The sequence below is a fragment of the Gorilla gorilla genome, chromosome 11, assembly GCF_029281585.2.
Source record: "Gorilla gorilla gorilla isolate KB3781 chromosome 11, NHGRI_mGorGor1-v2.1_pri, whole genome shotgun sequence".
Taxonomy (NCBI): domain Eukaryota; kingdom Metazoa; phylum Chordata; class Mammalia; order Primates; family Hominidae; genus Gorilla; species Gorilla gorilla.
This window is the reverse complement of record NC_073235.2, coordinates 122,067,860-122,082,495: the sequence shown is the minus strand read 5'-3', so window position 1 is coordinate 122,082,495 and position 14,636 is coordinate 122,067,860. Positions and strand designations below refer to the sequence as shown.

Below are 14,636 nucleotides of genomic sequence, written 5' to 3'. Positions count from 1 at the left end.
GTGCAGGGCGGGCGGTGCTTCCTGGCGAGGGGCGGGGCGGGCGGCGCTGCCAAGCTAGGGGCGGGGCAAGGGCGGGGGCAAGGCGGGTGGTGGGGCCCAGCGAGGGGCGGAGCGGACAGGGTAAGCCCGCCGAGGGGCGGGGCTGACCGAGGTGGGCGGGGTGGATGCCGAGGGGCGGGGAGAGGTGGGCCGGGAGGCCCAACATGGGGCGGGGCGGCGCGGCCGGGGAAGCCTGATGAAGGCCTACGAGTGCGGCGCGGCCTGAAGGGGCACGCGGGGGACCTGCAAGGCTAGTGAGGGGCGGGGCAGGCGGCGAGGTGGGGGCGGGCCGAGCCCGGAGGCCAGATGAGCGGACACAGCCCCACGCGCGGGGCCATGCAGGTAAGTGGCTCCCGACGGCCCCACTTGAATTTCGATCCCAGACCGGGTCCGGCGCCCTCCGGGGCCCAAGCTTAGCGCGGTGCTGCAGTGGGGCCGCCTGAGCCAAAGCGAAACCGAAAGCCCCGCGGAGGGTGACCTGACGACTTTCCCGGGACTGGAAGGGGGAGTCCTGCGAGAGACTGGGTGGGTGGAGAGGAGTCAGGGTGCTCCTTGGGGTACAGGGCTTAGGCTCCGGGCTGGGTACGCGCACGTGATGCAGGCCGCCTCAGAGTATGGGGCCCGCTTGGGATCCCGGAGTTTGGGAGCAGAACAGGATTTCCTAGCTGGGCAGGGACATGGGGGTGGGACTTAGGGAGTCGGGCTAAAGTTCGGATTAAGGGGCGGGCCTGGCTCATGATCCTGGGCCGGCGGGCTTCAGCTTTCAACAGAGTTTCAGCTCTGGGTTTGGGTCTCTCGGTGGGGACGGGCGGAAGCAGAGGTCTGTGCCTTAGAGTGGTCACTTCTGGGGGTGGGGATGGGAGAATCCTCGGAACCTGGGTGAAAGGTCAGGGGTCCCAGACCTTGTAAAAGTCGGAGCTCCCCCTCCCCTAGGTGGCCATGAACGGTAAGGCCCGCCAAGAGGCGGTGCAGACTGCGGCTAAGGAACTCCTCAAGTTCGTGAACCGGAGTCCCTCTCCTTTCCACGGTAAGCGGTGGCCAGGGCAAGGGAGGAGGGTGGAGGCTGATGCGCCCCTCACCAGCTTCCATCGCTGTGAGAGGGTGCTTTTCCCACAGCTGTGGCTGAATGCCGCAACCGCCTTCTCCAGGCTGGCTTCAGTGAACTCAAGGAGACTGAGAAATGGAATATTAAGCCCGAGAGCAAGGTACTGGGGGTGGGGTGTGGGTGGAAAGGCAGGTCCCTAGGCTGAGTCTCCAAGCCTTGTGTGCCAGCTGAGTAATGCAACTCACACCCCTGTCTTTCCTCCCCTTCTCCTCAGTACTTCATGACCAGGAACTCCTCCACCATCATAGCTTTTGCTGTAGGGGGCCAGTACGTTCCTGGCAATGGCTTCAGCCTCATCGGGGCCCACACAGACAGCCCCTGCCTCCGGGTAAGGAACTCGGACGGTGTTGGGGTGGGAGGAGATGTCAGAGGGAGTACAGGGCAAAAGAGAACTAGGAGGTACAAACTGGGGCCTCTATCCCCTGGAGTAAGGGAGAAGGTAAACTTGTTGGCCCCTTCCTTCACACCTTGAGCCTTTCATGTGACACTAATATTCGCTGTCTGTTACTTATGAGTAGCCAAAGTCTCATCTCCACATCTCGTCATGAAGCCTTCTCTGACTTCCCCATCTTTACACTCAGGTGAAACGTCGGTCTCGCCGCAGCCAGGTGGGCTTCCAGCAAGTTGGTGTGGAGACCTATGGTGGTGGGATCTGGAGCACCTGGTTTGACCGTGACCTGACTCTGGCTGGACGCGTCATTGTCAAGGTGGGAACCGAGGTTGGGGATGGCGGAGCCTCCTCAGAAGACTGACTGCCATACTCCTCAGGGTACTCGTGGGGAAGAGGGGTGGGGGCAGTCTGGTCAGAGGACCACCCTGCTTAGTCGGAGTGAAGTGAAGACTGACCACTGGGGTAGGAGGCACCCTGGGCTGACCTGGCCTGGCTGGCCGCAGTGCCCTACCTCAGGTCGGCTGGAGCAGCAGCTGGTGCACGTGGAGCGGCCCATTCTTCGCATCCCACACCTGGCCATCCATCTGCAGCGAAATATCAACGAGAACTTTGGGCCCAACACAGAGATGCATCTGTGAGACTGGGGCAGGGCTGCGGTGGCTGGGAGGGATGGAGAATGGTACCAGGTGATTATTACCTAATGGTAGCCACAGTCACATTTTACTCTTGGGACCCAGTTAATTTCTAAGGGTCCTCACAACCTTGCGATTTGGGGAGTGGGCTGGGAATTGAAGGGCAGAGGCAGTTGCCCATCAGGAGGCACCTGAACTTATGGATGCTGCACTCAGCTGTGCCCTCCTCGCAATCCCCCCACAACCCACATCTCCCCACAGAGTCCCCATTCTTGCCACAGCCATCCAGGAGGAGCTGGAGAAGGGGACTCCTGAGCCAGGGCCTCTCAATGCTGCGGTAAGAGAGTCCCCTGATCATGGGGAGGGCGGCAGAGTCCCCTGAGAAGTGGGGAGGAGAGGAGGAATGGACTCTTCCCAGCGTCTTTCTGCTCTGCAGGATGAGCGGCACCATTCGGTCCTCATGTCCCTGCTCTGTGCCCATCTGGGGCTGAGCCCCAAGGACATAGTGGAGATGGAGCTCTGCCTTGCAGACACCCAGCCTGCGGTGAGGACTGGCTGTAGGAACCTGTGGGTGAAGGGCCTCCAGGATCCTGGCCACCCCTAGCCCGTCCTGCTGAAGCACCCATCACCTCCACCAAGCCCTCAGTAACTCTCACCCCCGTTCTTCCCAGTAGACACATCCCCCACTGCTTCTAGGGTGGTGGCTCTCAAAAAGACAAGTTCCCTACCCCAGACCTGCCCACTAGGACTATCTGGGAATTGGCCCTTTTTACAGATTCCCCAAGAGTTTCTTCTACAGGTGGGCCCTGTCTGCTTTGACCCACACTGACACTGAACTGCTTAGGGAAAGAGGCCTGGATGTGGCCATCTGTTCTCTGTCTCCCGGTTGCTGATGGTCAGAGATTGCTAAATCTTTGGATGCTGTGTCCTGCTTGAATACGTACTAAGTTTCTGTTTTTTGGCTGGTTTCCTCTGTTTACTTCTTTGGCCTTTTTGATGACAATTCAGCCCTTCCTTTTCTTGACCCACAGGAAGAGGTCAAGAGCTATTGGCCTCCACCCTTTTGTTCCTCAGCACCAACCCAGCCCCCTTCTCCAATCTCTGCTTGGTCCTGCCTAGCAAGGAATCCCAGCACTTTGGGAGGCTGAGGCGGGGGGGATCACATGAGGTCAGGAGTTCGAGACTAGGCTGACCACCATGGTGAAACCCTGTCTCTAATAAAAATACAAAAATTAGCTGGGCCTGGTGGTGCATGCCTGTAATCCCAGCTACTCAGGAGGCTGAGGCACGAGAATCCTTTGAACCCGGGAGGCGGAAGTTGCAGTGAGCCGAGATCGAGCCATTGCACTTCAGACTGGGCAACAAGAGCGAAACTTCATCTCAAAAAAAACAAAAAACAAAATAGTGCCCTAAGCCAGGGGTCAGGGAGAGGTTGCGCAAGAAACCAAGGAGACCCTTGGGAGCAAAAGAAAGGTGAGTGGGGGTGGAGGGTTGAAGGTCGGGCTGACTGTCTTACCTCTCTAGGTCTTAGGTGGTGCCTATGATGAGTTCATCTTTGCTCCTCGGCTGGACAATCTGCACAGCTGCTTCTGTGCCCTGCAGGTGAGGAGCCGGGGCACCTCAGGCAGCACATAACCACCGGCAGAGGTGGTATGTCTGGTGTCGGGGGAGCTGCCTAAAGCCCCAGCAGGTTGTGAGAGAGGGCCATTGTCTACCCGCTCAGTCTGCTGGTGCCGGATGGACCAGGAGGGGGCCCTAAATGCTGCAGCCTCAGCATCGCCACCTTTGGTCTCTGCCCTTGCACTATCAGGGGGTTGAGGCAAGAAGAAGGCGGAGAAGTTGTTTCGGGCACCATGGTCTCTTGTCCTAGCCTTGCTCCTGCTGCTTTTCCTGAAGTTAACAACCTCTGTCTCAGGGAAAGGCTTTATCATCCACAAGGCAGTATCATCCACCTCCTTCTGCTTCCTACGCCACTCCCCAAGCTTAAGCCCCCAGCCTTCTCCCTGTTTCTTGGGATCTCAGTCAGGTAGCCTCTCTTCCTAGTCACCTTGATATTCCCCACCTTCTCTCCACCCTAGTCAGTTCCCTTTCTTTCTCTCCTCTTGCCCTTGATCTCCCTCTGCCTTTTTCTGCCTTTCCTTCCCTGTAATCCTGTGGCTGGAGATAGGCTTTGGGCTGTAATTGAGACCAGAGCTGGACCTGGGACCTGCATCTACTTCTGCAGGCAACCAGCCAGTCATGTCACCTTGATGGAGTCTGTCACCTCTTTGAACCTCAGTCTTTTCCCTGAGGCCAATCAGTTTATGTGATATGTGTAGTCTTTTGGCTTTCCAGGACTCTCAGCTCTTCCTCTCTGTCCTCCACATCTTCCTACTGCCTTTTGCATGGGAAGGTAGAGAAGAACACCCAAAGGATGGTGTCTCCTGTCCCAGTTGAAAAGGTTTCTACCTAGCTATTGATTTGGCCAAAAAAAAAAAAGAAAGAAAGAAAAAAAGAAAAAAAAAAAGGTCCTCACCACACCTTAAAGGTTTCTACCTATGTAGCTATTTATTTGGCAAAAAAAAAAAAAAAAAAAACAAGAAAAAAAGGTCCCCACCACACCCTCTGCCAGACAGTGCCCTAATTGATAAAAGTCATGGCCATGGAAGGCAGACAGGGGAATGTGCACACCCAAGGTGCTGGTGGATGGGGGAGCATGCACACCCAAGGTGCTGGTGGGCTGAGTTCCAGCAGAAGCAGGTTGGAGATGATGCTCTCATTTCCTTCCCTGAACCAGGCCTTGATAGATTCCTGTGCAGGCCCTGGCTCCCTGGCCACGGAGCCTCACGTGCGCATGATCACACTCTATGACAACGAAGAGGTACGTGGAGGGTTCTGGGGAGGGTCACCTCTGCGGAGTCTTCCACAGCCAACTTGTTGTGCCAGGCATCCACCGTGAGCCAGGGCTCTTCTGGGGGCCCCAAAGACAGGGGAGATGCTGCCTGTGCCTCCTTAGCACTTGGTGTCTCCTCTGACTCAACATAGATCTGCTTATTCGAGGGTGACCGTCTCTCCTGTATCTCTCTTTGTGCCACATGGTGAGCTTCTTCCTTTAGGACAGGGACTCTACCCAGCCCATCCTCGTAGCCCCAGGGCTCAGCACAGAGTAGGTTCTCGTGATGCCTGCGTGTGTGAGGCTGCAGTCTCAGCTGCATAACAGAGCTTGAACAGATAGTGCTCTCTCATGTAACACCCCAGGTCAGAGTTAGCAGTTTAGGAGGGGTCCCTGCCGTCCTGAACACATGACTTCCATTTCAGGATTCAGGGTGGCCGTTCCAGCTCTGGCCATCATGTCTACACTGAGTTAGTAGGAAGGGAAGAGAGGGCAAAGGGGCAGTAGACACCCCCTGGCTTTAAGGGCATGATCCAGAAGTGACATTCATCACTGCTTACATTCCACAGAACTTAGCTGCAGGGGAGCCTGGAAATGTCATCTCTAGCTGGGTAGTTAAGTGCTTAGCTACAACTGGGTGTTCTAGAAGATATCATGGACAGTTAGTCTCTGTCATACACATAAAAGAAAATTGACCAGTGTGGTGGGGCACCTGTGCTGAGCCCCAGATGTGAGGGTCACGAGAGGAGGAAGGGGAGCAGTGCAGGAAACCCACCAGTACTGTTAAGAGTGTGAGTTAGTTTGGTCTCAGCCCGCTGTCTGGTGTTCAGTGACGACCCCAGGTTAGGGGTGTTGCTAAGAACACCCAGTAACTCAGTGGGGTTTGGGGCCAGTTGGGCAATGGGCCCCGCTCACTGGCTTCCAAGATCAGGCCCCTAAGCCCAGATTCCCAGAGTCAGGACTCTACTGTCGCCAGGTGGGGTCTGAGAGTGCACAGGGAGCACAGTCACTGCTGACAGAGCTGGTGCTGCGGCGGATCTCAGCCTCGTGCCAGCACCCGACAGCCTTCGAGGAAGCCATACCCAAGTCCTTCATGATCAGCGCAGACATGGCCCATGCTGTGCATCCCAACTACCTGTGAGTCTCTAGTGCCAGTCACACAGTCTTCACATAGCTGGAGACCCAAGCATAACCTGCCTTGAGGCTCTGCCTTGGCCCCAGCCTCTTCCTTTCTCCCTTCTTCATTCTGCCGGGAGGTTCAGGGGCACTTCCTTTTCACTACTGCGAGACCAACTTGGTCAAAGTCGTGCAATGCCTAACCCAGGTGTGTGGAATACACCTTTGTCTACAAACTTGTTTCCATCTATTGCTAGAGGCTGCCCGGAACCCTGTGTGTGGAATGACTCTGAAGTCCCACTGGGCTGGGCGGGAAAGAGTGGTGATCTATTAGTGATGTCTGCCATGGGAGGGTGGTGAGTGTCGACAGGCCTGCTCCTGTTTGCTATGTCTGGCCCTTATCTGTCTCTTACAGGGACAAGCATGAGGAGAACCACCGGCCCTTATTCCACAAGGTGAGACGTGCCATTTCTCCCTAGGGACTTGGAGGTCTGGCTGTTCTGGGCCCCGACTCATTCCCTTTGGGCCTGTCATTACCTCTGCCTCACCTTGACTCCCCCCAGGGCCCCGTGATCAAGGTGAACAGCAAGCAACGCTATGCTTCAAACGCAGTGTCAGAGGCCCTGATCCGAGAGGTGGCCAACAAAGTCAAGGTCCCCCTGCAGGTGAGGGTGGGCCCTGCCTGGGAAGGTGTGATGGAGGGAGCTTGGTGGGGGCACAAACAGATGGGCCCCCTCATGAACAGGGAACCTGGTAGATGGCCTTGAGTGGAGGGGGGTCCCAGTAGAGTGAGAAAAGCAGGGATTTTGGATACAGCTGGATTCCATGCTGGCTCTGCTGCAGTGCTAGCTGTGTGACCTTGGACTAGTCTCCTAACCTTTCTGAGTCTCAGTTTCCACATCTGTAGAATAGGGGTGATAGTGATGCCTACTTTGCTGGATTTCTGTGAAGACTGAAGGTACAGTGTGCTCCTGGCACATGGTAGGCCTGTCTTTCCCTGCAGCACCCCCACTTCCCCTGTGTCTCCTACACACCCTGGGGGCTTCCACAGGGAAAGTTCAGGGCTGGGGAGTATGGAACTCCCAACTACTCATTTTCTCTCTTGCCTGAGAAATTAGACATCTAGTCCTTTCTCCTCAGTGTGTGTGTGTGTGTGTGTGTGTGTGTGTGTACATATATATGTTGTATACATGTATGTATATAACACATGACAGTATTGTGTATACACATATATACACATATATACTGTCATGCATTGCTTAACAACAGGGATACATTCTGGGAAATGGCATCATTAGGCAATTTTGTCATTGTGTGAGCATCATGGAGTATACGTACACAAACCTAGACGGACAGCCTGCTGCACACCTAGGTTGTGTGGTGTAGCCCATTGCTCCTAGGCTACAAACCTGTACAGCTTTTTACTGTGCTGAAAACTGTAGGTAATTGTAACAAAATGGTCAGTGTATCTAAACATAGAAAAGGTACAGAAGGCCAGGCTTGTTGGCTCACACCTGTAATCCCAGCACTTTGGGAGGCCAAGACAGGCAGATCACTTGAGGTCAGGAGTTCAAAACCAGCCTGGCCAACATGGTGAAACCCCATCCTACCAAAAAATACAAAAATTAGCCAGGCGGGGTGCTGCATGCCTGTAGTCCCAGCTACTTGGGAGGCCTTCCCTACTTGGGAAGGATCTCTTGAGCCTGGGAGGTGGACGTTGCAGTGAGCCGAGATCGTGCCATTGTACTCCAGCCTGGGCGACAGAGTGAGACCCTGTCTCCAAAAAAACAAAACCAAAAAAAAGAAAAGAAAGAAAAAGAAAAGGTACAGGAAGCATATGGTATAAAAGATTTAAAATGGTCCACCTGTATAGGGCACTTAGGAATGGAGCTTACGGCACTCAAAGTTGCCCTGGGTGAGTGGTGAGTTAATGTGAAGGCCTAGGACATTACTGTACACTATTGCAGACTTTATCAATGCTGGACACTTAGGCTACACTACATTTATTTTGAAAATTGTATTTCTTCAACAATAAATTAGTTTACTGTAACTTTTTTACTTTATTTATTTATTTATTTTTGAGATGGAGTCTCACTCTGTCACCCAGGCTAGAGTGCAGTGGCACGATCTCGGCTCACTGCAACCTCTGCCTCCCGGGTTCAAGCGATTCTGCCTCAGCCTCCTGAGTAGCTGGGATTACAGGCATGCACCACCATGCCCGGCTAATTTTTGTATTTTTAGTAGAGATGGGGTTTCACCATGTTGGTCAGGATGGTCTCGAACTCCTGACCTTGTGATCCGCCCGCCTCGGCCTCCCAAAGTGTTGGGATTACAGGCACGCACCACCATGCCCGGCTAATTTTTGTATTTTTAGTAGAGATGGGGTTTCACCATGTTGGTCAGGATGGTCTCGAACTCCTGACCTTGTGATCCGCCCGCCTCGGCCTCCCAAAGTGTTGGGATTACAGGCGTGAGCCACTGCACCCGGCCAACTTTTTTACTTTATAAACTTCCATTTTTAAAATTTTTGACTCCTTTGTAATAACACTTGGCTTAAAACACAAACACATGGTACAGCTATTCAAAAGTATTTTTTTGTATCCTTATTCTATAAGCTTTTTTCTATTTTTAAAATTTTTTGTTATTTTTAAAATTTTTAAACTTTTTGGTTAAAAACCAAGACACAAACATACACATTAGCCTAGGCCTATACAGGGTCAGGATTACCAATGTCCCTGTCTTCCACCTCCACATCTTGTCTCACTGGAAGGTCTTCAGGGAGAGTGACATGCAGGGAGCTGCTATCTACCATGATAACAATGTGCTCCTAAAGGACCTGCCTGAGGCTATTTTACAGTTAACTTTTTTTTTTTTTTTAAATAAGTAGGAGTACATTCTAAAATAACAGTAGGCTGGGCGTCGTGGCTCACGCCTGTAATCCCAGCACTTTGGGAGGCCGAGGCGGGTGGATCACTTGAGGTCAGGAGTTCAAAACCAGCTGGCCAACATGGTGAAACCCCGTCTCTACTGAAAATACAAAAATTATCTGGGCATGGTGGTGTGCGCCTGTAATCCCAGCTTCTCAGGAGGCTGAGACAGGAGAATCGCTTGAACCCAAGAGGCAGTGGTTGCAGGGAGCCAAGATGGTGCCATTGCACTCCAGCCTGGGTGACAAGAGTGAAACTCCATCTCAAAATAAATAAATAACAATAAAAAGCATAATATAGTAAACACAGAAACCATAACATAGTCATTTATTATCATTCTTAGGTATTGCATACTGTACATAATTGCACGTGTTATGCTTTTATACGACTGGCAGTAGATTTATTTACGCCGGCATCGCCACAAACAAGTGAGTCATGCATTGTGCCACAACATCGCAACAGCTGTGATGTCACTAGGCGACAGGAATTTTTCAGCTCCATTATAATCTTACGGGACCACTGTCATATGTAGTCTATCTTTGACTGAAATGTCACTATGTAGTGCATGACTGTCTATTTCTATATTTATCTATCTACCTGTCTACATCAGGGACTCAGACATTGGTGGTCCAGTGACAATCATAGCAGGCGTAGAACCGTGGTATCCTGACTCCCAGCCCAGGGCTCTTTCTGCTGCACAGTGTTCACTCTTCCTTTCAGAAAGCTGAATTGTTCTGCCCCCAGGAAGCCTTCTCTGAGGACGTGATATTTGAGCTGAGACCTAACCCCTGAGAAATAGGCAGCTATGGGAGGGTCCCAGCCAGAGGGCACAAGTAGAAAGGCCCCAAGGGGGCCAGGAATGAGCTCGTCTTTTAGGAGGAGAGAAAGGCAGGATGGTAGAGCCAGGATGAGAGCAGGAGGGGGTCAGGGGAGAGGCCCAGCTCAGTGATGATACAGGAATACCTAGGCCATGGAAGGACATTTCAATTTTATTCTAAGGCAGTGAGAAGACACTGGGAGATTTTTCTTTAATAATTTACAGCAGAAGTAGGACACATGTATTTTAGAAAATTAGAAAATACAGATAGAGATGAGAAAATAAAACACTAATCTGCAGAAATTTGGTATAGTCTTCCAGATTTTTTTCTATGCATAAACTTCATATACACTTTTTAAAAATGATATATTGGATATATTTTTGTTGCCTCTTTTCACTCAGTCATCTTCACCTTTCTATTTGAGTTTGTTTGTTTTTTTTTTAATGTTTTTTTAAAATTAGAAACAGGGTCTTGCTTTGTCTCCCAGGCTGGAGTGCAGTGGCATGATCATAGCTCACTGCACCCTCAAACTCCTGAGCTCAGAAGATCTTCCTGCCTCAGCCTCCCAAGTAGCTGGGACTACAGATGCATGCCATCATGCTGGCTAATTTTCTATTTTTAGTAAAAATGGGGTTCTTGCTATGTTGCCTAGGCTGGTCTTGAACTCCTGGCTTCAAGCAGTCCTCCCACCTTGGCCACCCAAAGTGCTGGGATTACAGGCATGATCCACCATTCCCACCCCCACTTCAGGAAATTGTTGTTTCAGTAAACTTGTACCTCATCTAATGCACAGATCACTTTCCGTTTTCCCCAGTTATCCTCAAAATATTTTTTTACAGGTATTTGGCCCACCCTAGTATCCAACTCAGGGCAATGCGTTATATTTGGCTGATATGTTGCTTAAATGTCTTCCAGTGTAGCACAGTTCCCCCCACCCCTTTTTAAATAGCATTGGCTTATTCAAGAAACTTCTGGATATGTCTCCTTGCTGCCCCATGGTGTCATTTAGCTTGTCTGTAAGCCCCATATTTCCTATCAACTGGAATTTCTAAAGACTTGATGGATTCAAGTTAAACTTTTTTTTTTTTTTTTTTTTTTTGACAGAGTGAGAGTTTCACTCTGTCGCCCAGGCTGGAGTCTAATGGCGTGATCTCGGCTCATTGCAACCTCCGCCTCCCTGGTTCAAGTGATCCTTCTGTCTCAGCCTCCAAAGTAGCTGGGATTACAAGTGTGCACCACGATGCCCAGCTAATTTTTGTATTTTTAGTAGAGACAGGGTTTCACCATATTGACCAGACTGGTCTTGAACTCCTGACCTCAAGTGGTCCGCCCACCTCCGCCTCCCAAAGTGCTGGGATTACAGATGTGAGCCACCGTGCCCAGCCTCACGTTAAACATTTTGGGCTAGGAGACATGGCTGGTGTATTCATATGGCATCATACACATGATATCTGGGTGGGCCACCCTTAGCCTTGCAAAGATTGACCACTGGACCAGGAATGGCCTCTTATCCTTTCATTATATAGTGGTTTTTCCCCTATTGACCTGACAGTGACCCATACAAGTGATGAGTTCCCTATTAACCAGATACCTAATGGTTTTAACACTTACAGTAATCCTTGTCTAAATCAGTAATTTCATTAGAATTTACCGAAAAATGCCCGCTTCCCCTGAATTCTTTCAGTCTTCCATTCTTCTGTGAAGTGGAATTTCTTCCCTCCAATCAACTAGGGTTCTTTGGTTATCATGGAATATCATTCCTATTGATTGGAAAGCAGGATAAATGCTAATTCTTTCCGTTATCCACTTTTCAAGGTGAAATGTCATCTCAAATAGTGACAAAGAAAGATTTTTCCTTTTCCTTCTTTTTTTTTAGACAGAGTCTCGCTCTGTTGCCCAGGCTGGAGTGTAGTGTCGCAATCTCAGCTCGCTGCGACCTCCTCCCCACAGGTGCAAGAGAGTCTCATGCCTCAGCCACCTGAGTAGCTGGGATTACAGGCATGCACCACCATGCCCGGCTGTTTCTTGTATTTATAATAGATACAGGGTTTCACCATGTTGGCTAGGCTGGTCTCGAACTCCTGGAATCATGTGATCTGCACGCCTTGGCCTCCCAAAGTGCTGGGATTACAGGCGTGAGCCAGCACACCTGGCCTGCTTTTCCCTTTCTGACTATCTTAGAATCATGGAATTTCATTTATTCAGTGTCCTCTATAATTATTATATTTGATTTGTGAATTGTCATGGCTTTGACCAGTGGGAGCCCCTTCAGCATAACTCCTGTGCCCTTTGACTCTTGGAAGTCTCCTTGCTTTTTGGCACAACAAAAATTGGAGGCATGTCTTGTTCATTTCGCCCCCCAGACTTGGTAGTTTTTGGCAAGCAGTGGTATTAGAGACCATGGTCTGGCACTGCAAGTGTTCATTGTTCTTGGGGGAGGGGACGGTGCTTTGGGTCCATTTCCATGGACATAGCAAGAAAAAAGTACGTATTTTAAAAATCATGAAGCCAGGTGTGGTAGCTCAGGCCTGTAATCCCAGCACTTTGAGAGGTAGTGGATCACTTGAGGTCAGGAGTTCGAGAACAGCCTGGCCAATATGGCGAAATCTCGTCTCTACTGAAAATACAATAATTAGCTGAACGTGGTGGTGCGTGCCTGTAATCCCAGCTACTTGGGAGGCTGAGACAGGAGAATCGCTTGAACCCAGGAGGCAGAGGTTGCAGCGAGCTGAGATCGCGCCACTGCACTCCAGCCTGGGCATCGCAGGGAGACTCCATCTCAAAATAAATAAAATAAAATAAAAATTTTTAAATAAAAATCATGAGTTAATACTGTAATTCTTATTCATAAAATTATTCTTATTTAGTTAAATAGTTACTACCTATTTGATTTTGTAATTCTGTTTTCTCTTACACTGAAAACCTTGGTATCTAGCATCATATTTTCATTTTCTTATTTATTATTTTACCATAATATAAAGAAAATCATTTCAAAATGTCAGTAGCAATATTTTTAAAGACACTAATACCACTGAGTGATTTTTTTCTGTGAGTGTGGATATTAAGCAAGAGGGTGACAAGGATGGATACTTTTAAAAATCCCCCTTCCTGCTGTGTGGAGAATGGATTGGAACTAGGGTGGTGGCAATGCAGATAGAATGGGACCAATTCAGAATATATTGTCCTTTGGGGTCTGCCATTTAGCATTGGCTTTGATTTTATGCTCCGAATGGACCATCTCCCAGGCCCCTTCCCACCCTGCAATTCTAAGATGGCGTCCTCCTTGGCTCTGATAAGTACACACTGCATGTTGCTCATGGGTCTCCTGCTCTCCCTAGGATCTCATGGTCCGGAATGACACCCCCTGTGGAACCACCATTGGGCCTATCTTGGCTTCTCGGCTGGGGCTGCGGGTGCTGGATTTAGGCAGCCCCCAACTGGCCATGCACTCTATCCGGGAGATGGCCTGCACCACAGGAGTCCTCCAGACCCTCACCCTCTTCAAGGTAACACCCACCCCAGACCCTTTCTGTGGCAGCTGGGCTGCTTCCCCTCTAGTGCCTGGATTGGTTGTTGGGACAACATCACCATCACAAAGTGACTGGCCTGAGTAATGGGGGCTGGTTGTCATGCTGGGGCCATGTAGGAAAACAAGGGTCCTGGCCAACCACAGTGGCTCATGCTGTAATGACAACACTTGGGGAGGTGGGAGGATTGCTTGAGGCCAGGAGTTTGAGACCAGCCTGAGCAACATGGCAAGTCCATGTCTCTACAAAAGAGAAAAAAGAGATAAAACAAGGGTCCTTATTCTTCTCAAGGCTCAGGGGCCCTGACCCAAAGAAATGGAAAATGAGGGGATGGGAAGAGGGGATCAGGGCTGAGAAGACTGGGGTGGCTGTCAAGAACAGATGAAACCTCGGTGCTTCTCTTGCTGGAACATATGTTGGTGGGAGGTGGGTGGCAGGACATCTCCATCTGGTCACTCACTAATTCCAATTCCATGTTGCCTCCCATTATAGGGCTTCTTTGAGCTGTTCCCTTCTCTAAGCCATAATCTCTTAGTGGATTGAGCCCTCTTGGAAAGACTTCTCTGCCATCCCTTTGCACCTGAGAGGGGAAGTTCTCAGCTGAGCTGAAGCTGGATTATTAAAGTGGATTGTCACTCAAACTCTCCGTGCTACGCTTATTTGGAGACTAGAGGAGTGGGAGTTGAGCCTGGCTTGAACCTTTGGAACCAGAAAAGTTGGGGAGCAGGTGGAGGAGGCCACACTCCTGGGAGCTGATGGTTTTAAATCTGGTTTTAAATCTCTTCTCTGTCTCAAGTCCATGTCTGAAGTGGGTGAAGGGTGGACTGGATCCTCAAGCAGAAGGTCACTTCTCCCACCCCTAGTCCTCCACCTGGGAAATGGCCTCAACGGTCTTCCCTCTTTCCATCCCCAGAATGGGTGTCCCGCTCTGCCTTCAGAGATCCTGTTCTGCACTGGGCCACCTTCAGAGCTGCTCTGGGCAGACAAAGCTGTTTCCCACCCTCCCAAAATCCCTTCCCATCCCCTCTCAGGAGCTGCAAAGAGAAGGGCACAGTCTATACCTTATCACCCTTCATCATCCACTTCTCAGCAGTCCCTGGTTATTACTTGATTGTGAACATATTATCAGGAAAAAAGATTATCATTGAAAAAATTGGAAAAGTCAAAGTCTGGCCGGGTGCAGCGGCTCACACCTGTATTCCCAGCATT

General features: G+C 50.7%; 1 protein-coding gene across 4 annotated transcripts; it reads left to right on the top strand.

Annotated features, from left to right (window-relative positions):
* Positions 1–180: 180 nt before the first annotated feature.
* Positions 181–14,068, top strand: DNPEP (aspartyl aminopeptidase). Of its 4 annotated transcripts, none has more exons than XM_004033259.4 (15): positions 181–381; positions 973–1,066; positions 1,156–1,244; positions 1,359–1,472; positions 1,726–1,851; positions 2,039–2,169; positions 2,429–2,504; positions 2,604–2,711; positions 3,692–3,769; positions 4,944–5,027; positions 6,016–6,176; positions 6,571–6,610; positions 6,719–6,820; positions 13,239–13,406; positions 13,920–14,068. In XM_004033259.4, exons 1-15 carry the CDS (start codon positions 346–348, stop codon positions 13,968–13,970), a joined length of 1,458 nt encoding a protein of 485 aa, XP_004033307.1. In that variant the 5' UTR covers positions 181–345; the 3' UTR covers positions 13,971–14,068. The 4 variants fall into 4 exon arrangements, with proteins under 4 accessions (XP_004033307.1, XP_063551301.1, XP_018877439.1 ...); XM_063695231.1 differs by having other exon boundaries at positions 349–381; positions 1,188–1,244; XM_019021894.4 differs by lacking the exon at positions 181–381 and adding an exon at positions 467–564.
* Positions 14,069–14,636: the final 568 nt, after the last annotated feature.

Excerpts from the sequence above, each read along its gene's own strand:
- DNPEP (XM_004033259.4), top strand. The coding sequence starts at position 346 with ATGAGCGGACACAGCCCCACGCGCGGGGCCATGCAG. Across the intron at positions 1,245-1,358 it reads ATATTAAGCCCGAGAGCAAG|TACTTCATGACCAGGAACTC; the intron begins GTACTGGGGGTG and ends CCTTCTCCTCAG. Across the intron at positions 2,170-2,428 it reads CCCAACACAGAGATGCATCT|AGTCCCCATTCTTGCCACAG; the intron begins GTGAGACTGGGG and ends ATCTCCCCACAG.